The 24308-nt window shown below is 41.7% G+C and overlaps 1 protein-coding gene across 10 annotated transcripts in view; it reads left to right on the plus strand.

The window, feature by feature from the left end:
* The window catches only part of ABLIM1 (actin binding LIM protein 1), a 254296-nt gene that overhangs the window by 181714 nt on the left and 48274 nt on the right, over positions 1–24308 (plus strand). For 8 of the 10 annotated variants that reach the window (XM_055248350.2, XM_055248359.2, XM_055248366.2 and 5 more), the window contains 2 exons: positions 12391–12478; positions 16543–16601. In XM_055248350.2, coding sequence (XP_055104325.1) covers positions 12391–12478; positions 16543–16601 — 147 coding nt within the window. Of the gene's footprint in view, positions 1–12390; positions 12479–16542; positions 16602–19185; positions 19270–24308 lie in introns of all 10 variants that reach the window. The other 2 variants (XM_055248339.2, XM_063617546.1) reach the window with 1 other exon arrangement.

A 24308-nucleotide genomic window follows, 5' to 3' on the forward strand; every position in this document is an offset into this window, starting at 1 on the left:
AGTAATTGATAAGGGAAGAAATATTTAAGCTCAATCAGGAGAGGAAACAGTTGATCGTTTGGTAACCACCGCCAAAGTCCTCAAACTTCTAAACCCAATTTTTTTGTGTTTTCACTGAGCCTTGGTCCTGACGAGAAGGAGCCACATTTGAGGCTTCATGGCAAACACGTACAAAAAGTTATCCAACTATTGCAATGTCAACCCTTGCTTGCTGATATCAGGTCAATTTTGGAATTAAATATGGAGGTTATTTGCATACCACCCACGTCTCTCCATCAGTTCAAAGGATACCAGCAACAGAAGGATGAAGATGAAAGGAGGATTGAAAATTGTTCAGTGGCACTCTGGAGGTCCTAGAATAATGGATACCTGATGAGATTAAACTGCACAGCTTTTACTTAGAGAACATTTTATAAAGATCATTCACTTCACAGAGGTTAGAAAAACACTTTGAGAATCCATTTGGCAAAGCGCTGTTAATATGATTCTTCTTACTTAATTCCTTTAAATTCCTCTTGGATTAAAATTGTAATACAAAGCAAAAACCACTTTGGACAATGGTTTGGCAGTAGCTACTGAAGCTAAACATAAACATATCCTATGACCTTGCCACATACTTTCTATTTCCATGCATATATATATATATATATACAACTGAAATATGTATATAATTTACCAAAAGACATGGGCAGGAATTTTCACAGCAACACTATTAAATACAGCCAAAACCATTTTTTTTTTTTTTTTTCCCGGAGGCATCTCTTTCTATTCCAGGCTGGAGTGCAGTGGCATGATCACGGTTCACTGCAGCCTTGACCTCCCAGGCTCAAGCAATCCTCTCACCTCAGCCTACCAAGTAGCTGGGACTACAGGCATGTGCCGCTATGCCTGGCTAATTTTTGTATTTTTTGTAGAGATAGGGTTTTGCCGTGTTACCCAGGCTGGTCTTGAACTTCTGGGCTCAAGCGATCCACCTGCCTCAGCCTCCCAAATTGCTGCCGAGGCATGAGGCACTGTGCCCAGAAAAGCAGCCAAAATTTTTAAACTACCCAAATGCCCATCAAGAGTAGAATGGATAAATAAAAATCTAGTACATTTCCACAAAGGAATTGAGATTTAGTGAAGTATGACTACACACACTAACATGGATAATTCTCACAAAGTGTGGAGTGAAAGAAGTCAGATATATTTGCTTCTATTGATGGAAACTGAAAACAGGCAAAGCTAGCACTTGGGGTTAGAAGTCAACGTAGTGATTGGAAGACATAGTCGTCAACGTAGTGATTGGAAGACACAGTCATCATTGGAAGAGGACACAAGGGGGTTTCCTAGTGCAGATAATGTTCTTTTCTTTTTTAATTTGGGTGCTAGTTACAGAGTGTGTTGCATTTATGGAAACTTATGAAGCTGTGCACTTAGAATCTGTGCATTTTTCTCAACGCTATACTCCAATAAATAATTTTACTTAAAAATATGGCCAGGTGGGTGGATCACTTGAGGCCAGGAGCTCGAGACCAGTCTGGCCTACATGACAAAACCCCGTCTCTACTAAAAATACAAAAATTAGATAGGCGTGGTGGCGCATACCTGTAATCCCAGCTGCTCAGGTGGCTGAGGCACTAGAATCACTTGAACCCGGGAGGAGGAGGTTGCAGTGAGCCAAGATCGCACCATTGCACTCCAACCTGGCAACAGAGTGAATCTCTGTCTCAAAAAATAAATAAAATAAAATAAAATAATTAAAAAGGCATACCTCTTTCCCCCTGCAAAGAAGGTGGGGGGAGGTGTATTGAAGACTTTCTACCTACCTCGTAAGAGAGAGTTGATATAAAAATTTATGGCTTTTTTTGCTGGTGAAGAAAAGAAAAAACTCTATAGAACAGGATGTAGCAAGTGCCAAGGAAATGCCTGGTCAGGGAACATCAGATTCAGCTAACTCCCAAGGAAATTCAACACCACATCCTCAGGTCCCTGGTTACCCTCCAGACTGCGTTGTATTCCTGAATAACTTACCAGAAGAGACTAATGAGGGAATGATGTTTCATGCTATCATATCAGTTCCCTCTTTCAACAAAGTATGTTTGGTACCTGGGAGACATGACATTGCTGTTGTTGAATTTGAAAATGATGGACAGGCCAAAGCTGTCAGGGATGCTTTGCAAGAATTCAGGATCACAGCATCCCATACCATGGGGGTCACCTATGTCAATAAATAATACTGAGGGATGAATAGGTGGAGCACAGAGGATTTTTAGGGCAGGGGAACTATTCCATATGATACTATAATGATGGATACATGTCACTATAAATTTGTCCAAACCCATAGAATGTGCAATACCAAGAGTGAACGCCAGTATCAACTATGGACTTGGGTGATAATGATGTGTCAATGTAGATTCATAATTTGTAGCAAATGCACCACTCTGTTGGGGGACGTTCTTAGTGGGGGAGACTGTGTGTATGGGAGAAGGGATATATGAGAACTCGCTGCAGGTTCCACTCCATTTTTCAGTGAACCTAAAACTGCTCTAACAAAGCCTGCTAAATTAAAAAAAAAATACATTTGGAATAGTTGTCTTTAAAGCACTTGGTGTTATTTATAGTGGTAATTTGTTTCGTTTTTTGTAACATTTGATTAGGCCATTTTAATAGTTGGGAATGGGAAGGGTAAAATTTTTGTTAAGGACTTACAACATGATCTAGTTTTTCTTTAGCCTTGCCAAACTTTGAAATATGAAGGCTCGATTTTATATAACAAACTTTTATTTGTATCCTTTAAAAAAGTTGAAAGAGGATATATAAAGTCATGGGAGATCTGCTTTGCCAGTGCAGATCTTGGCTAGAGCCTTTCCAATATTAACTGAGCTCCTGAGGCCTGGGAAAACAACAGTGGCTCTGGGCGGTCTCTAGAGTTGGACAGACCTGGATTCAGATCATAGCTCCATCCCTTGCTAACTGAGTAGCCTTGGGTGATTTCCTGATCTCTCTAAGTTTTGATTTCCTCATCTGTGAAATGGGCATATTACCTACCTCACACTGTGGCTGGGAGAGTCAGGTGGGGTAAAGTTTGTGAGGTGCCTATTATGGTATCTGGAAACAAGCAAATACTGAAACTATAGCTGAGGCACAGAAGAAGTTGATCTTTTACTCATCTTTTGGCCACAGTAATTGTATAGGGAATGGTTGCAAATCTATTTAGAGGTTTCTGTTGGCATATTAATTCACTGGATACTTCTAGAACACCTTCTTGTGGGAAGCATGAGAGGTGTAGAGTTATGAAGATACAGGTGTGGCCCAAGTCTTTAAGGGAATTTATAACCTAGTGGGAAAGAGAGGAAGAAAGCTCACCTGCTTTGATTGGCACCAGTTGCTTTGCTACCAACCTGCCTTTGATTATTTAACTTTCATAACAATCCTACGTAGCAGGCTCCCTTCCCTTCCCTTCCCTTCCCTTCCCTTCCCTTCCCTTCCCTTCCCTTCCCTTCCCTTCCCTTCCCTTCCCTTCCCTTCTCTCTCTCTCTTTTTTTTTTGTTTTCTTTCGACACAAGGTCTTCCTATGTCACCTGGGGTGGAGCGCAGTGGTGCAATCATGTCTCACTGCAGCCTCAACCTCTGGGCTCAAGTGATCCTCCCACCGCAGCCTCCCCAGCTGCTGAGACTATAGGCACGTACAACCATGCCCAGCTAATGTTTGTGTTGTTTGTAGAGATGGGGTTTCTCCATGTTGCCCAAGCTGGTCTCAAACTCCTGGGCTCAAGTGATCTGCTGGGATTACAGGTACAAACCATTGCACTTTGCCCTTAGTAGGTTTTCTTATACTAGTTTTTACAGGTGAAGAAATGAGTCCAGAAAAGTGCCCGAAGTCCAATTTTCAGTCTAGAATTTAGGCCCTGGGTTCTTTTGCTCCCAAAGCCCATGTCTTTCTACTCTATGATGAAAGTTAGAGTATAACGGTTTATTTCTCCCTAAACTAGTTTATGCACCCTTACTCAGAAGGATGAGCTGCTGACCCTTCCTCTGACATAGCACATGTGTTTAAAGCAGCGTCTGTGAGCTCAGGAACCTCGCAGTTAGTAAGGCTGTAGGGCTACAGGATGTTCTCATTTGTGCAGGCTGGCTTTGCACAGACTTGTATAGAGCCCTCTAGGCTTTGTGAAAGGTGTCTGGGCAGACCGATTTATTCACCTTTGCCCAGAATACATATTTACAGCCAAGGCACGCCCTCATTATCCTGCCTGTTCATGATGCTGCATCAGGAGAAAAGCCACCTGGAACAGGTGAGTGTTTAGCTTAGAGATCAAGCCAGTCCAGTTGCATTGGAAACCTCTCCCAGTTGAGGGCGAAAAAACCAGTAGACGCAAAAAAGCTGAGTCAGCCTCTGCACTGCCTTTCTGCAGGAGCATGACAGGGAACTTGCGTGATTCTGCCTCTCTCTTCCACCTATGCACCTGCCACGTAAGCAGCACATCTCTGTTACTCCCTTTGGCTTCCTCATCTCTTCATCCACCCTCAGGTTTGTGGTTTTGGTACCACCCAGACCAGTGTTTTCCCATCTCGTGGTGATCTGCATAGACTCATTTCAGCGCTTATAGAGGAAAGACGCTCATATCTGGGCCCCACCTTAAGGCCATCGAACCCATTTTTAAAAGGCTCCTTGGGTGTTGCTTAGGCACAATAAAGTGAGAAAACTTCTGATCTAAAGCAACCCACCAGCCTCTAGGTGTTTGTATATCCTTAGTCTGAAATCACCATCCACCAGAGCTGTGTTTGGGAGAGGCTTAGGGACTGGAAAACAATTTGCGTATTCCTTTGGGGATTCTAAGCACCATCTCTGAATCAAGTTTTTAAGATAAAACAAGAAACAAAACTACACACGTAGTCCTTGATAGTTTAACTTCCTCTGTGGAAGTGACTTCATTAGTGATCTTTCAGTGCTACGTCTTTGGTATTTCTCAAGGGTATATGTAAGAAACAACTACTTAAATACTTCCCGTCCTCAGTGAAATTCCTGCGGAAGATGTTTTTCTGTCCCATAACTGAGGGTCCCTGTATGAGAATTCCTTTGGTGCTTTTAGGAGGTACTTTAACAGGGTTAACGTGTGGACCTTGAGTCGAGTTACCTGGGTTCTACCCCTAGCTCTGTCTTCTGGAAGCACTGGTGGGTTTGGGTAAAACAATTTAGTTTCCTTGCTTGTAGAACAAGACTGTAAAATGCACCTACCTACCTCATAGGGTTGTTGTGAGTCACTTAAAGTCTTGATACAAAGCCTTACACAAAGCAAGACCTTATAGAACTTCAGCCTACAGTGACTATTATTAACTTAGAATCAGGAAACCTCGCCTCTGTAGTGACAAGTGTGTGTGGCCATTTTTTCAAACAGTGAGACTTTGGCAGCCTATCAGTTCCTTTTTTGCCCTCATCTGCTAAGAAGCTCACATCACAAAAAACACGTTTGCCTGAGCTTGGGTCTTTTGAATTTTAAGGTTCTTGATCAATTGTTTTAAAATCATGGCCTTCTCTGATAAGCATCAGAGTCCTTTTTGAAAGTAGGCAGAACGTAAGTTATAAGTGGATTAAGGTTGACCTTCAGGGCCATCTTCCCATCTCCTGGGCTCATGCCACAAGTAGAGCACTCCTAGAGAAAGGGAGGCGGTAAAGGAAAGAAACTAAAAGGGACAGTCAGCAGTCCAGGAGCTAAGCAGATTATCAGATGAGCAGATTTTCTCTCCAAGGATGGATTCTAGAATTACAATTCTCTTTTTCTGTTCCCAGGAGCATATTACATGGGCTCGGGGCTTAGGGCATCAGAATTTCTCCTCAGTAACAGACACAGAGGAATCATTAGTTAAACTCCATTTTCTGCCACCAAGAATGTTCTTTCTCTACCAAAATTGCTTTTCTGTTAACACTACTATGTGAGCTTGTAGAGGGTATGGGATTTCACACAGAAACATAGAATTTTACAGCTGAATAGGACTTGAAATTGTCTAGCCCGGCCCTTTGCATTTTTCAGATGTGCATCCTGAGGCTTGGAGATATTAAGTAGTGACGTATTTGAGGCCTTATGGATAGTAAACTGAGGTATGATTCTCGGACTTCCTGATTCCAAAGCTTGTAGACCTTTCCCTGTACCTCATGTCCACAAAGAATTTGGAACTCCTTTCTGCTCTTCCAGACAAAGGGTTTCGTAAAAAATGTTGTGACTTACACTAAATTTTGCATTAGAGTAGATGTTATTTCCCCAGAATCCTGGCTTGTGTGCTAAAGCTCCTACTTCAATTTAGAGATTAACTAAATAGTAATAATAACTACAGATGTCTGATTTAACCAGCACTATTAAAGGCAAACAATTTTTTGCACTTCAAATGTGTAGGCAGGTACTTTGTAAAACTCACCTAAATAAGCAAATTGTCAATTGTTTATAGAGTTTCATGCTAGCCACAATGTAGTCTTTTTATAAAAGCATTTTGAATATGTGAAAATGCAGAAATGGGGACGTGATTTTTTTTTTTTTTTGAGACAGAATCTGGCTCTGTCACCCCGGCTGGAGTGCAGTGGTGCGATCTCAGCTCACTGCAAGCTCCGCCTCCCGGGTTCACGCCATTCTCCTGCCTCAGCCTCCCGAGTAGCTGGGACTACAGGCGCCTGCCACCACACCCGGCTAATTTTTTATATTTTTTTTAGTAGAAACGGGGTTTCACTATGTTGGCCAGGATGGTCTCGATCTCCTGACCTCGTGATCTGCCTGCCTCGGCCTCCCAAAGTGTTGGGATTACAGGCGTGAGCCACCGCGCCTGGCCAGAAACGGGGACGTGATGTTTTTTTAAATTTTATTATTATTATACTTTAAGTTTTAGGGTACATGTGCACAATGTGCAGGTTTGTTACGTATGTATACATGACATGATTTTTTTTAAGGAGCAGGGTATAAAGATAGACAGGGAAGAGCAGTGATGGAGCTCTGGTGAGCTCTCTAGCAGCACCTCCGGCCACTCAGACTCAAGCAGGACGGCTGCCAGTTGTGTACCTGGGGCCAGGTATCTGGTAAACCAACCTTCATGCTGTCGTCTGCCACAACAAAGCTCCTGCTGGGCTTTAAAAGTTTATAGTCAACAGCATCCTCTCTGCAATGAATTGCAAGCTTATTATCTGTTTCTTATATGAGCGCTATTTAGTCTTTCATTTTGCTCATGATCTGAAATACTTTTCCTTCTCCTAAAAATAACTCCAATTTAAATGATTTTGATTCAGCAACATCTGATTTTTGGTGAATTTGCATATGCACTGCCGTCTGTGTTCAGCTCTGTTACTTTTCCTGGCCTTGTGCACATGGCTTCTCTGTGAACCGTCGTGGGTGCCTATGTAAGGAGAAATGAAACAGAAAGGTGGCTCACACATGCAAAGGAGGGGCTCCTTTGTCTTGAGCACCTGACCCTGGAGCCCCTCAAGCCTGCACTGCTACAAAAACAGAAAGACTCCTGAGTGCCTTTTGACTCTGGCTCACCGAATGTCTTGACATGTTCGGCATCTTGGGATGAAGGAAGTGCACAGGTCAAGACATCCCTGGCATTACAATGGGCTAGGGTTAGGTTTTTTAGCAGTGTTTTCTTTTTATATAATTATTTTATTTTATTATATTTTTAAGTTCCATAGTACATGTGCAGGACGTGCAGGTTTGTTACATAGGTAAACGTGTGCCATGGTGGTTTGCTGCACCTGTCAACCCATCACCTAGGTATTAAGCCCAACATGCCTTAGCTCTTCTCCTTAATGCTCTTCCCCTGCCACCCTCCCCCAACAGGCTCCAGTAAGTGTTGTTCCCCTCCCCGTGTCCGTGTGTTCTCATTGTTCAGCTCCCACTTGTAAGTGAGAACATGCGGTATTTAGTTTTCTGTTCCTGTGTTGGTTTGCTGAGGATAATGGCTTCCAGCTTCATCCATGTCCCTGCAAAGGACATGATCTCATTCCTTTTTATGGCTACATAGTATTCCATGGTGTATATATAGCAGTGTTTTTACTGATGATTTATAGAGCGAAGTCCTGCCACATGGGGCCTTGATGTAACTTCCATTCATCTTGTGAGTTGATAGAACTCTTATAAGTTGATGTAACTTCCCTTCATCTTGTCAGTTAATAGAACACAGTGACTCTCCTATGCCTGCCCAGGGCATCCGGAGAGCCTTTTACCAGCATCCAAACCACGCTAATGTGCCTTCTTTTTGTGAATGACCCTGGGACTGTCTCTGAGCAGAGAGTTATTACATTGTTATTCCTATTGTTATTACTTTGTGCAATGTGTCACACCATTTTCAAAATGTCTTTTGGTCATCATACCAGTATCACTATGAGGTAGTTACAGCAGTGACATACTGTATAGTTATTAGTGGTGGTACTGGGTAAGAACACTCACTCCAGAGCCAGACTGCCTGGGTTTGCATCCTGGGTCCACCAGTTCTAACTGTGACTGTAAAGGAGTTATAAAATCTCTCCAGGCCTCAGATTCCTCATCTATAAAATAAGGATAATAATACTTCCTGCCTTCTTAGGTTATTGTGACACAAATTGACTAAATGTTTATGGAGTACGTAAAAGAGTAATTGACACAGAATAATCACAATATCATCACCAGCACTGCCATCAATGTCAGCAGCAGCAGCAGCATCACCGTCATCACCACCACATCATCATTACCATCATCATCACCATCGTCTTCATCATTGTCATCACTGTCACCATCATTACCATCACCTTCACCATTATCACCACCACTACTATCATTATCACCATCACCATCACTACTATCATCATCATCATCATCATCATCACCACCACCCCAGCACCACTCACCATCATCAGTATCATCGTCACCATCACCACCACCATCATCACCATCATCATCATCTCTACTTTACAATAGAGGTTCCAAGAGCTTGTGATCTGCTCAAGATCCCATTTCTGCTACAGGCTGGGGTAAACATTCAAGTTCAGGTGTCACGGTTCCAAAAGAAATGGACTTTTTTTTCCCTTTTAGTCCTTATTTTATTACACAGCAACATACAAATATATTTTTTTATAAAGGGTTGAGATGATATAGCTGTAGAGGAGAATGTGAGGTCCCTTCCTTTACTTATTCCTGACTCTCACCTCTTGCTCCAAAGGTAACCACAGCAAACTAGTTGGTGTACATTTTTCCGTCTTCTCTCCAAGAAGGGCACACATATAAGATCAATATACATACACATGTGTGTCCTCATTGATGTAAATAATCGTAAGAGTGTCTGCCTTACAGGATTGATGAGGGGGTTGAAGAAAATTATGCTTTTAAAGCACTTAACGTGGTGCCAGGCAATATACTAGGTTCCTAATAGTGCTCTCATCAACTGCGTGGGGTAAGTTCTATTATTTCTACCCATGTTATTGATGTGGAAGCTGAAGATCAGAGAGATTGTCACCTGCACAATATCACACAATACTGAAACTGGATTTGAATCCAATCAGACTTACCCCAGTGTCTCAACAGCTTTGGCCACTAGCTTATGTGGTTATTTTATAGGCATTATTTTTCCACTTGATTTTTTTTCTCTTGGTAATATTAGCTTGAACTGTTTCCATGTGTGTACATATGAGTTTACATCAGTCTTGTAATGGCTACATGTGATTCAGTATTCTAAGTACTTCTTTATTGGGGTGTTTTCTGGTTTTGTTGTTGTTGTTTGGTTTGGTTTGCTTTTGAGATGGAGTCTTGCTCTGTCACCCAGGCTGGAGTGCAGTGGCATGATCTCAGCTCACTGCAGCCTCAGCCTCCCGGGCTCAAGCAGTCCCCCCACCTCAGCCTCCAAGTAGCTGTGACTACAGGCGTAAGCCACCATGCCTGGCTAATTTTGTTTATTTTTTTTGTAGAGACAAGGTCTCACTGTTTTGCTCAGGATGGTTTTAAACTCCTGGGCTCAAATGAGCCTCCTGCCTAGGCCTCCCAAAGTGCTGGGATTAGAGGCATGAGCCACCATGCCCAGACTGGAATTGATTTTTGTATAGTTTGTGACTTAGGAATCTAGATTTATCTTTCTCTAAGTGGAAAACCAGTTGTCCTCTCTATTTATTGAGTAATCCATTCTTTTGGCTCATTTGAACCATTACCTTTATCATAAACTGAATTCTCTTGTATGTATGGCTATGCAACTGGTTCCTCTCTTCTGTACTGTTGATTTATTTTCTACTCCCACTGCCCGTACAAAAGTACTTTAATTATTTTAGACTTACAAAAAAATTTTTTGACAGGAAGGGAAAATCCTTCCTTATTGCTGTTCTCTTTCACAAAAAAGTGTGTTTTTTGTGTGTGCGTTTATTCTGTCACGTAAACTTACAGAAGCAGCCTGTCAAGGTCTATAGAGAAAATTCCTGTGGGTATTTAGACTGGGTGTTGCATTAATAGGTTCATTTTTGATAAATCAGCATCTTTACAATATTTAGTTTCTCCGTCTAGAGATATCATACATTTTTATTTAGGTCTTTTATGTTCATCAGTTAAGTTCCATAATTTGCTTTATGTAGATCTTGCATTGGAGGGTTTATTAGTTATTACAAATGGGATCTCATTTTCCCATTACATTTACTTAATTTTTATTGCTAGTGAATAGGAAATAATGGTTTTTATATGTTAATTTTTTATCTAGCCATATGACTCAATTTTTGTGTTCGTGATCTTTATACTTCTTTTTCTTGACATCACATTGGCCAGGAGGAAAATGATGTAGAATGATACTGGTAAAAGTGTACACCTTTGTCTTGTTCCTGTCTTTAATGAGAATGCCTCGAAGGTTTCACCACTAAATATGACAAATACACTTGATCAGCTTGAAGACATTTCTTTCTATTTGTAGCCTACCAAGAGGAATGCTTTTCACTGCAGACAACACCATGGTCTTGCCAAGGGGCCTTTATTTTTGCAGTTACCATTTTCCTTAAGAGTCCAGAGATTGCCCGGACTAACTTGGGCCTCCCAGCACTGGCATCCTAGCTGAGCGAACCTGGTTTAGAACTGAGCACTTAGGACTGAGTAATGTCTTCTTTCTTCCTCCTTTCTGCTCACATTTGACTTCAGATGTCCTACAGGCAGTAGCTACTTTGTGTTGATATTTCCTGCCTTCTCTCACCACTCTCCTCCAGCCCTACCCTTCCTCCTGCAGAAAAGTAAAAAAATTTACAAATAAATAAAAAGTAGCATGTGGATGAGGACAAGAGCACCACTTCTGGAATTTTCTGGCAGGCACCCCTGAAAAGATTTTTATTCCTAACTTCTAATTTAAATAACTTCAATTTTTTTTTCCACCTGATTATCTTAAATGGCTAACCACCACCTCATGTGCTGGTTGCTGAGAGGATCTTGTAGTTTTTACAGTAAGGTATGAGAAAGGAATTACCACGTGACATCTGATTTCCTGTTGCAGTTTCATGCAGGTTCTGATGCAGGATGCAGCCATTTTTAACTCTTTCTCGGCCACTGCCTTGTACATGGTTAATGCAGAATAAATGTTTTGATGGTGGATTGATGGAAATGATTTAACCAGAGTCCATCCGAGAGTTCTTAGGTGGCGATGATTTTTTGCTAGGCTGTGAATGGAAGGATTTGTTCTTGTCAGGCATGTATGTGGAGCATGACTCTAATGTGATTTGGCACCTGTCTAGAAAATTGTCCCAGTATCCAGTGACACTTTGCTTTGGGGAAGTCAACACCTGCTGTGATGGCATCTGTCATATTTAGGAATGTGAAATGCATATGAATAATGCACAGCCACCTTAGTAAAATGCCTTCTCCAGAAAACTCTTCATGTAAGCCACTGGCAAAAGATTGTTGCAAGCTGCATAGAAGAGACTTTGGGCCCCCCTTGTGATAAAAACAGTGGATGATGTATTTTACTATAGCTTTTCTCACCTTGATGCCATTGGGGTAGATTTTATTATTTTCAGATTGTTTAGCCAAGAAAGCAAGAACCTGCTAAATATAAGGGTCATTTATTTTTGGTTGGTTTGTTAGAAACAGCATTAGCTCCCAACAAGGTGGGGTTTTGGGGAGATGGAGTGACTCATCTCAGGCATATGGTGTGTTAGTGGCAGCCATCCAGGTGAAGAGGGAGACATAGAAGCCAGAAAAGCTGAGAGGCAAGGCAGCCCCACCAGGCAGCCATGAGTAGCTGGCCTTTGAGCCCCTCCCGGTTTCAGTGAAGTTGGCTTTAGCTTCCAGGGCTGTTGGTGTAGGAAGTTTGGTCAATTAGACCATTATTTTTCCTTTTTCAGCATCCTGTCTTTCCTTCTAAGTCCTCAAGTCCAGAAAAGATTCTGGAATCCATGACAAGGAGTAGACTCAATGTTCCCTACCTTTTCTCTTGCAGGCAGGTGACAAACATTACCACCCCAGCTGTGCACGATGCAGCAGATGCAACCAGATGTTCACAGAAGGAGAGGAAATGTATCTTCAAGGTGAGGTGGACTCAAGAACACTGGAAGTTTTCCCTGCTGGGGGAAAGGAAATCTTGCTATGTTTGTTTGATTGTTTTTAGGGAAGGAGGCATGTTATTAGCTGTGAGGCTACCCAAATCCAAGAAGATTATGGCCAAAAGTTACCTCATCAGTTAGTATTAATCAGCCAAGGAGTTGACATGCTGGAAGTGAGCCCCTCAGGCTGTTCACGAATGAACTTGGGATGCTGCCTTAATCAAATAAATAGGACTCGACATTTGATGCCTCGGATGTGGGGGAAGAGTGAAAATCAGCAATACCTCCTCTCCAACTCTCCCCAGGAATATGCTTAGGAAACAAAAGATTAAAAGAGAGAATTTCTAGAAATTTCTAGAAATGTTACTTATTTGATGGCTACTTTTTTTCTCCTTTTATTCTCCTGTGAGAGGGGCTATTTGAGGCCTCCCAGGCTGCTGCTGTCTGGGTTTTCAAGAAGAAAATCTCATATTTGATGAATTATGTCACAGACTTGTTTCACCCCATTAAGATGATTAGCTCTTATATTGAGAGAGAGAGAGACAGAGAGAGAATGGGAGATAATAAGAGAGAACCCACTCTCTGAAAGAGAAATTTCTGGTGTCAAAGAGGTACTTTTTACCAGGGAGCCATTGGAATCCCAGCACTTTGGGAAGCTGAGTTGAGAAGATTGCTTGAACCGAGGAGTTCAAGATCATCCTGGGCAACATAGGGAATCCTCAACTCTATTATATATATATATATATATAAAATAGACCATATATATATATGTATATATATATGCCAGGCGTGGTGGCTCACGCCTGTAATCCCAGCTCTCAGGGAGGCAGAGGCGGGAGGATAACTTGAGCTGAGGAGTTCGAGACCTGCCTGGGCAATATAGCGAGACCCCGTTCTCCACAAAAAGGAAGAAAAAAAAACAAGACAAAAAAAAATAAGCGTACATATATATATATATAAGATCATATATATATGATCATAGTTTTTATGAAACTGATTTTATATATATATGTATATATGATCAGTTTTTATGTTCTCTGAAATTCTGGAACTTCTCAGAGAGGCTTTAAGAGAGGATTCCCTTCTAGTCAAACAGCACCATCTGTGCAAGCATTTTACTATTTTTAGCTGGAAAAGAGTTATTAATCAAACAAGGGTTTATCAGTAAAATTAGCAAAACCCATAAGAGCTGTTGCTCATTCCGTTGTGGTAATTACTGGGTCTCAACTACCTGTGCATGTCATTTCTTGATTTCTCTTTGCACATAGCACTATGTGGACCTGTAATGAGTTATTCGCTTTGCTCTCTCAATTTTGTTTTTAGTCAACTTAGAAAAGTCTACAGAAAGGATTCTTGAGTATTAAAGCAAAGCCTGGCTACTCTCCCCTTTAAAAAGGCTAGCTACATGAGAAATTGACAACCCAAACTTCTTTTTGGCTTTAGAATGATCACTCTGAAAAACTGTGATTAAAAACATCACGGAATTTTGAAAGGCCTTATGAAGGCAAGTGACAAGTACCCACATCTGTGGCCTCATGCGGGATTTATATGACACGTTTTCCCAAGGACAACAGGCCTACATCTGCAGTGGCAATAGGCAGGTGTCACTTTGCATTTCTTAGCACAAAGCAGATTTATTCTTTATTTGGTCTGTGGGCTTAGATTTTAGCATGTCAATTCTAGCACTCAAAAACAAAGACACAAGAGTGCCAATCAACCCTGTCTCTGCTAGAAACAGAGACTCAGAGGCTCCGGGTGCAGCTCTGCAATTCAGAGTGGTTCTGGAGGCTGGAGAGAGAAGGTTTCAAGCTGTGCACAAATGCAGCACATTCGAGCTGCAAATAAATGGCTATCTGTTAAGGCTGCATTTGAAATTCCAGGGATTGCTCTAAACCTTCTGGAGTTGTACTTCAGTAGCCTTTGCGTGCCCTCTCGGCACATCTTTGAAGAAAGAGCAGTTTCATCTTCTTCAGCATCTGATGTTCTGTCCGAGTCACATTCCTTGTGTGCCTGACCTCTGGAGAACAATTGTGCCATTGTGTGCAGACCCGGTATCCTGGCCAGTGACTCCTGCTCAGCAGAACCTTCACAGCGAATGCTTCTCCTGAGCCTGCACCTGACCCCTGGGCCCTCTGCATTCAGAGGATTTCCTGTGCTTTGTAGTCAGCCTTTGAGCCAGAGTTAGTGCTGAAGGGACCTATACGTCTGTCTGCTTTTTGTTTGATTTTTTGTTTGTTTATTTTGGCCCTGGCTTAAGAAAATGGAAAAAATGATTGTTAAATAAGGATTAAAGTATTATGCTGATATAAAATGTATTTTTTCTTGCCATTAATTTAATATTAGTTTAGCTCAGTGGTGTGAAATAACTCATGAGTTATTTTAATTTGGTTACTTTTTTTTTTTTTTTTTTTTTTTGAGACAGAGTCTCGCTCTGTCACCCAGGCTGGAGTTCAGTGGCGCAATCTCGGCTCACTGCAAGCTGCGCCTCCCGGGTTCATGCCATTCTCCTGCCTCAGCCTCTCCGAGTAGCTGGGACTACAGGCGCCCGCCACCACGCCCGGCTAATTTTTTTTTGTATTTTTAGTAGAGCCGGGGTTTCACTGTGGTCTCTATCTTCTGACCTCGCGATCCGCCCGCCTCAGCCTCCCGAAGTGCTGGGATTACAAGCGTGAGCCACCGCGCCCGGCCAATTTGGTTACTTTTTAAGTATGCACAGGTTGTTGCTTAAAAGAGATAAAGATTTTGGCCAGGTGTGGTGGCTCATGCCTGTAATGTCAACACTCTGGGAGGCCGACGTGGGTGGATCACTTGAGGTCAGGAGTTCCAAAGAGCCTGGCCAACATGGCGAAAACCTGTCTTTACTAAAAGTACAAAAATTAGCCAGGCATGGTGGTGCGTGCCTGTACTCCCAGCTACTTGGGAGGCTGAGGCAGGAGAATCGCTTGAACCTGGGAGGCAGAGGTTGCAGCAAGCTGAGATTGTGCCACTTGCACTCCAGCCTGGGAGATAGAGCGAGACTGTCTCAAAGGAAAAAAAAAATGAGGTAAATATTTAAGTCATGAAATGTGGAAACTTGGATATTCATACTGTGAATTTTATTTATGTAATTTATGCTTTCAACATAGTAACTTTATTTTCTTAAGTCTTCTTAAGTGCTCATTTAAGTTCTGTCCATCCCCACACTTGAATGTGTCCTTACATGGACGTATCAGCTTTACTCACAATCATATAAATGACATATTTGGTATGTATCTAGTCATACAAAATCATATGAGCAGGCATTGGATTCTTATAAGATAAGGGCTTCTATTGGAGATAGGTGTTTTAATTCTGTGATGCTGGTACCATGCATTAAAGTGCTTCATAATATGAGAAAGTGATACTGTTCACTCAGGAACAGAAAATAACACCTAAATAGTTACTTTACTAGTTTAAAAGCAAAGACTTTTTAGAAAATTACTTAAAAGGTTGAAGGCCAAAGGCAATTTTTGGATTTATAATTTAACTTTCACCCTTTCTACTAGTTGGTTTAAATTCTCATTTCTCTGTAAGTGACTATGTATAATTGAATCAATGAAAAATTCAGTAAGTTTTGCTTCTGGATATAGACTATCTGGTTGACTTTATTCCCCTCAACTAAACTGCTTGATTGTTTTGATGTTATATAAACAATGGCTATTATTTTTAAAATTAAATGCAGCTTGTAGTAAGCACTCAGGCATTCCTTTTAAAGGATGATAATAAGGTTTAAAAATAACAAGACATGATTAAGAACTAAATATCTCTTGCATCAAAAGACTCATGCCCAGTTAGTGGTCTCTGTGGTCTAGAATTATGACCTTTATCAAACATGCTTGGGCTAGATCAGGAAAACTCGCTTAGGCTTTGGACATGTTTGATTTTTGTGCTATGATTCACTTGGACATAAAGCAATAACACCTTCCTATGATGGGGAAAGAGGGATAGGAGCCGTTCTCAGAAGTGCTGTCTAAGAGGACTTTGTATCTTTCCATTTTCCTGGCTCTTAGCAGTGCATTCTGTCTTCTCAGGTTCCACCGTTTGGCATCCCGACTGTAAGCAATCTACGAAGACCGAGGAAAAGCTGCGGGTAAGGACACAATTAAAACATGACGCCAGCTGCATTTGTAGGCCATACGCTCGTGGTCAGTAATTCTTGGGGCTAGGGTTTAGGTGAAATTACTTTTTACTGACTTTTTCCCTTATAGCAAACTAAGTTCAAAGGCCATTTGGCTAGGGAAAGTGTTCCCCTCTGACCTTAAATGTACTGTGGTTTTTGTTCCAAATGCTTGTGTTAGACAAAGTAAGCCTTGGCCTTACTAGTCAGCTTCTTAGAAAAGCATTCAAGAGAAAAGTCAAATCATGCAGATGGGAAAACAATGACTCATCAGGTTCCAGGTGCAGCATCTGCTGACCTCACCGGACTGTTTTGGTGCTTAGTCTATAATGCACTACTCTGACCCCAGCTCTACATTGGTACATTTTACTGGTATCTCATTTTACTGGATCCAAATTCACCAGAATAGACTCTAAAAGCTGATGTCTTGTCAGATAAAACCTTTGGGGAAAATAATAACGAACCAAGATAGGTAAATTCGTCAATTCTCGGAACACCTCCAGATGGCAGTATTTTATGTTTCAGAAGCAAAGCACTGTACACACTTGTAAAACCACGATCATAATCTCTATCCTGTTCAGATGCCCTATTTTTCACACGGGCTAGGAAGTATTTTTCAGTGCAGTAATCAGACTGAATGAATCCCAGTGCCTTGGCTTAACCTAACTTAGTGGTACCCATGGAAAAACTGGAGTTTGACTTCACCCTATTTACTGTCTCAGGGAAAAGAATGGCCTGGATTTATTTTGGAGGCCAGATTCTAGTGCGTAGTGTAATCTCTTCTCGATCTGCTGTTAGCAGGCATCAGCAGCTATGTATGCAATCCCCAGCAGCAGCACGACCAGTTTACTGATGGGGTCTAGTCACTGATGTGTGACTTGTGAAGGGGTGACTTGGCTTTGGAGCAATGATGATCAATGAGACCCATTCGCTCTGCCTTTTTTCAGATCCCTTTGCCTGCCGCCTTGGGAATTACAGCTCTTATTTTCCTAGTGTGTTTGCTTTATTCTCTGAATGAACCACACGTATGCACAGGAGATATTTTTCCTTTGTTTTTTGGTTTTTCTTTTCCTCCTCAATTCGCATCCATCAATCAGAGGGAGACATTTTACCATTTGGATATTTTAGGAACTTGTCCCTTGCCTGTGACCCTGAACAAACGCAACGCTTTTAGAATGCACAATTATTGGTGAACATACTTAAGTTGAGGGGGGAAAAAAAACCACTTTTTCTCTGAATAATTAAATAAAGGTAAGAACAGCCGAAGAGGAATTTGCCCATCAAGCTTAGGGTGGTTTCACTCTCTGTTTTTGACACACACAGTCCTGAAGTCCATCAGCCGGATAGTCACACACAGGCAAAGTCACCTGGTTGTGGGCTCTACGCTCTGGGATTTTTGAGAAACTATTGATGCTTTGGAAATGAGTTACCTTTATAAAATATGAGAACATAAATGATTGTCCTTATTGTGACTTTTATCATAAGAATGTAAAGTTCACAGCATAGCTTGAGGATGCTGCCCAGAAACCACCCAAGGAGCTATAGTAGTTTGTACTCTCTCCTAGTGTTGCTTTTAGGTTTTTTAATAATCAGTTTAACTTCATCTCTGATGAAGTCTTTTGGGAGATGAAGAGAGGAATGCTAATGAGGCCAGACTGAGTGGAATGTGGGTCTTTTCTGTATCAGGATTGCTTGAGCTTGCAGATCATGTGACTAAAATGATTTTTAAAAAACAACACTGATAACATCTTGATGGAAAACTCTGGATAAGCTTATGAAAACAACTAGTGAAATACTTCCACCCATTCTGGCCAAGAGGAGCTATTGTTTTCTTCCTTTAGTAAGCCTTCCAGAGAATTCTAAAGCTCTTCTCCTAAACCCAGCATTCACTACGTGGGAGGTCAGGACAGTGCTCTGGGTCACTGTCTTTGGAAAGCCCAGAAGTGAGGAAGAGGCTCCCATGTACCCAGAGCCGGGGTTCACACTGATGTTGGTAGGGTTTAAAGGAAATAGGTTTTGAACAGAGAAATACATCTTCTGCCCTCTTAAGGGTGTGTCTACACATCACAAATCTTGAGCCAAGATTTCCAGGCCTTCCACTGCATGTCACATTAGTGCAGTTTCCATAGCAAAATGAAAATGTTTTAAGAATCTTTCAGCAACCCCACTGGGTAATCCACATTTTTTATATTTGAGAACTCATGGGGCATTTGTAACAACAGATTCTCAAGGATGTCTCTCAGTTGGCTTCACTGGCTTCTTACCCTTTATATATTATAAGAATGTCTAAGCTAAAATAAATGGAGAGGAATTGAAGGGGGTTGGAGCTTAGATAAATTTACTGTCACTTGAAGATCAGTTAATATGCTTTTAAACATGGGCCCAAAAATTGACCCAAAAATCCACATGTACATCAATGAAAGAATCCCACTTGATGTTTACTCTCAAGTTAGTTTTCCCTAAGGTGGTTGTTGTTTTGTTTTATTTTTTTAAATAATACTTCTGATTTGAGGCTATTTCTGTGTTCATTCTTCCCTTTTCTCATGTTTCATGGCAGCCGCCAAACATTCGGCATTCTTCATCCGATTTCTTTTATCCCAAAAGTCTGATTCGACGCACAGGACGGTCTCCGTCTCTGCAGGTTGGCGCTGTGTCTAGGCTGGGGCTCGAAGCCACTGTCCTGGGTGCAGCTTCTGTTGCTTTTCCCCCGGGCTGCTTTTCTCACATAACTTCTTCGGCTCCTGCAGAAAGCAGTTGCTTTTCTCACACCACAAGCGCCTCTCACACTGACTCTGGCCGTTGTCTTCTTGGATGGATGTTTTCATTCAGAGCAGCAGCTAAAGCTTTGTGTCTGTTAAAGCGAGCACATCAGAAGCTGCCTTTTGGTCCCGTGTTGCCACGTTTGTTCACTGCACAAGTATCTGCTGAGCACGCAGGTATAGAGCTGGGCTGGATGTGGCAGATCCAGCCTCACAGGCAAGAAAAGACAGATAAATAATTGTAAGGGTGGTACAGAAACCTATCCCAGGCTATGGATCGCACAGGCTACGCTCCTTGGAATGTCAGATGAGGAAAAGGTCTCCAGGGTCTCTTCCTAGAAGTGTTCTTGGAGTTGATTTTTGGAGGCTGGCTGAGATTTGCCCATGAGGTGATGAGGAGAAAGTGGCAGACCTGATGAGGAGATGTGAAGTGTGCAGCCAGGAAAGGCAGTGCTTGGGTAGGGAGTGGTTTCACTCAAGAAAGGAAGAGTGAGGCCAGGCACAGTGGCTCACGCCTGTAATCCCAGCACTTTGGGAGGCCAAGGCAGGCAGATCACTTGAGATCAGGAGTTCAAGACCACCCTGGCCAACATGGTGAAACCCCGTCTCTACTAAAAATATAAAAATTAGCCAAGCATGGTTGTGGGTGCCTGTAATCCCAGCTACTCAGGAGGCTGAGGCAGAATTGTTTGAACCCTGGAGATAGAGGTTACGGTGAGCCAAGATTGCACCAGTGCACTCCAGCCTGGGTGACAGAGCAAGACTCTGTCTCAAGAAAAAAAACAAAGGAACAGTGAAGTGGGAAAGGAAGAAACTGAGAACAGGCACCTGCTCTATGGAGACTGGGAGATTTATGTACAATCTCATTTGCTCGCCCTAAGAATTCCTGTGAGGTAGCTAATCTTATTCCCATTTTACAGATGGGGAGACTGAGACCCATCATAGTTAGGTAACTTCTCCAGAGTTACTCTACTGGTAAATGGAAGAGCTAGGATTGAAAACCATGTTTCCGTGAGCCCTTCACTCATATTTGTTCTTCTATACTGCAAGGGGACAGTGAGAGAAAAACCTGAAAGAGGCAGAAGAAGGAGAATATTAAATACTGGCTAAGGCTGTTGTCAGGGGGCCACTGATGGAGTGTAAGGAAGAGAGCAGCGCCACCTGCCCGGGGCGTCCTGCAGGAGAAGGGAGAGGACTCAACCAGCCCAGCAGAGGAACAGCCAGGCTGGAGATTATGCTGCATGCACAGACCTGACCTTCTTTAGGGGTCTCTGAGAATCAGTGGAAACCTTGGCCTGTTAAACTAGAAGCGACTTTCTACAATCTCATCTCGGCCCAGATGAAACCTGTTCTCTAGCTCCGCTAACGATTCAAGGTTGCACTGCAGCACTTTGGCTGGGCTGTGTGCCTGTACATTCTGTGCCTGTCAGAACTGCGCTAAGGATAAGAGGAGTTTGAGTTTCTATTTTTGTTAAACCTTCACCTTCTTTCTTTGCACGATGGAAAAGACAGAAGTATAGAAGCTTAGAGTAGAAGAGAACCTTTTAGAGGTCAACCCCCTGAGTTTCCTCATTGATATAATGAAGTCAGATGGGCTGGGTGTGGTGGCTTATGCCTGTAATCTCAGCACGTTGGGAGGCCAATGTGGGCAGATCACGAGAGCCCAGGAGTTTGAGACCAGCCTGGGCAATATGGCAAAACCCTATGTGTACTCCTCCAAAAATACAAAAATTAGTCAGGCATGGTGGTGCATGCCTGTATTCTTAGCCACTCAGGAGGCTTAGATGGGAAGATCACCTGAGCCTGGGGGGATTGAGGCTGCAGTGAGCCAAGATCATGCCACTGCACTCCAGCCTGGGCAACAGAGTGAGACCCTGTCTTAAAAAAAAAAAAAAAAAAAAAAAGGACAGATAACAGCAGCATGTCTGAGACTGCACAGGCTGTCATAAACAGCAAGCCAACTGCACACTTCAGTTCTTGACCTCAGGCCTCAGTGCCTTGCATTGTCCCGTGATACTGGATTCCTATGATATGATGTATTTTTCATATAATCTTCATTCTGTGTTAAAGTTTCAGCTCCAGTGGCAGAGTTTCCACACTCAGTGAAGTCAAAGTCACATGAATCCAGAGGAACAGCCAAAGATTGTCCCCACTGCAAATGAGTGTTGCTCAGAATTAGTGCTTCCACTTGGCAAGAAGCCACTTTTTCAATAGTTTTTTTATTTTTTCCAGTAGTATACTGTTAAATAGTATTACATTTTGTTAGCCTGTGTCTACAACCAAGTAATAAAATTTTCATGACTTGAAGAAAAATGCCATCATCAAGTGTGAAATTTTTTAGTTTGCTCCAGACCTTTAAGCTTAAGAGATTTGGAGCATCTTGAGAGACAGAGAGGGAGCGAGAGAGGTCTGTTTTCAATAACTTCTCTCCTCCTATCTTCTTGTTCAAAAGGGACATCTGATTCCTATTATCTAGCTGTAACTATCAATGAAGTCAACTTTAGCTTTATCACAGAAAGTTGTAAACAGCTTGGGACCTGGCAGAGAAAATGGACTGTGTGGCAAGGTCTCCCTTCACCCGTTGGCGATTGAAGAATGGTTCACCAATACCTTTAAGATTCCAGAAAACTCCAAAGCAATGCAGTTCTCAAGTCACAGATATTTTATCTTTTAAGTACTTTTGGCTACATGCAGCTCATTTTCCACCACTTAAAACTGAGTACCTTTAGTTATTAGATAAACTATCTTCCTTGCAGGGACATTCAGTACTCTGTGCTTCAGAAATAAGTCCTGATTTTGTTGTAGAGGAAAGTAAAATCTATAGCAGGAAAGTCATTTTTGTTATCTATATTGAGAATGAGCTCCATCTTTTCCTTTTGCCTGAATTACAGGTAAAAGAAAATTATGAAAATAGAATTACCTAAGAAAAACGTATTCTGGTTCTACTCACTTGGAAGTTTTCTATGAATAGCAAATTTTGTCTACAGGTAAAACTCAGTACTGATCATGTGTAATTCATTATACACAAAGCACATGGTATTCCCAGGACCAAGTCTGTAATAATCTGGGGGGTGTCACTTGCTTTCATTCTAAAAGGGAGTTTTTCTCAGCTATGCCTTTGGAGGTTAAAGCATGAATTGACTGACCTAGAAAATGAGCGTGACTTTTTTCTTTGAAACTAATATTCACCTATTATAACATATGCACTTGTCAATATATAATATACCAAACAAATACCATGTATATATTTTTAAAGGAGCTAATTTGAGGCTTTATGTCTGTCTAGAACAAGCAAGTAATGTTAGTGGTGTTTGATTTTTGTTTCGTTCACGTCACTACAACACAGTGTTTTACTCCCAGCTTTCACTTCATCCAAGTATTTCATCCTTTTGAGCATGTCTTTACAATTCATCAGACAGCTGAATGTAGAGGTGTAAAGATTTATACTGGAAAGATTTCGTGTAATAAAGGCTGATGGCATTTGTGAAACTGTCCCCAGAGAAGTGGTGTGTGCCCACAGCATCCTCCTGCCTCCTCTCCAAACACAAAATTCTTTTTTCCAAAGGAGTTGATTTCACTCTTTCTTTGCTTAGCAGCGGGCATTCAGTATGTGCAGGTTTTAAAAGTATTCCTTTTTCTGCAGCTGTTATCACCACCTTGTCTAGTGAACTTCAACAAAAACCCAAGGCAGGTACTGTCAACATCAACAGGACTTAGTATAAGGTGTCAGTCACCTTATATCAGTAGTTGTCCCATCAGTGTTCGTAAGATCATTCTGATCTGGTTGCCAGATGCCTGTAGTTTCTCTCTCCTTAGAGCATGGCTTTGGATAAATGCAAATTAGATGACTATAGTTGTTGCATCCCTGCTCCTGCTGAATGGGGGGAGGGCAGGGGCTACAAAGTGCTTCCCAGCACTGTCCTTCTAGGCGACCCATGTGCATGGTGAAAGTAAATGGAAAATGTCATTTCTCTACTTACTCAACCGGCAGAGCTCTGGTAAGTGTTTTTAATGGTTAGTATTTGAAGAATAATAAGAGCTGGAGTGGAAATGGAAGAGGATGTCTTCAATTAATTTTTGTTCTATGTGCCTTCTGAATGGTAGGACAGGTGGACAAAACCAAGGCATAGGGGAAAAATAGCTGAAAGGTATTTAGAGGGCTTTTCAAAGATATTTCATGAAGAAAACAAAAAGATGTGCTTTTTAAAGCATTTGGCTACTTATTTGTAATTAAATGCCATTTTTTATCTCTCCTGTTGAACTGCTAGTCTTCTGATGAGGCGTCTCTTTGTTAATTTTTTTTGTGTGTGTGGAAAGTAAAAATCGTGTTGAAATCAAAAGTGAAGACATGCAAGTGTGCTGGGGAGATAACTATAGAGTAAATGGACCGCTTCATCATGACAGAGTGAGAACAGCCATATCAATGAGAAGGTTCTTACCGAAGGCTCCTTTCTTCCTTTTGCCAAAATAAGGTTTCAACTACTTGCCTAATCTCACTGGCAAAATACTCTGAGCGATCACTACCATATATAATTCTTTATCCATCTACCTTGCCTGCTTTCTTCACACCACCCCACCCCACCTCCATGCCAAAGATGGCATCAGAAGATGCCAAAGATGGCATCAGAAGATGCCAAAGATAGCATCAAAAGAAAGAACTGAATTTCTCCAACTGCACTTTCAAGTTGGTTTTTCTGCAAGGAAAATGTGCTTAAATGAAAGTAAATAAATTGTACCTGCTTTTAGCATGTTAGCCATAAGTCTTTGCTGTTTCCTTTATTCTGTAGAAGTGGGCTTACCTTTGGTGATAAATATTTGAAATTGTATGCATTTATAACATAGACCAGAGAGTAATTTTTTTTACTGTAACTCTCGTAGAGAATTCCAGAAACAAGGCTTCTGACCCATTGGGTTATTGAGT

Source organism: Symphalangus syndactylus, chromosome 2 (genome assembly GCF_028878055.3).
Source record: "Symphalangus syndactylus isolate Jambi chromosome 2, NHGRI_mSymSyn1-v2.1_pri, whole genome shotgun sequence".
NCBI lineage: Eukaryota > Metazoa > Chordata > Mammalia > Primates > Hylobatidae > Symphalangus > Symphalangus syndactylus.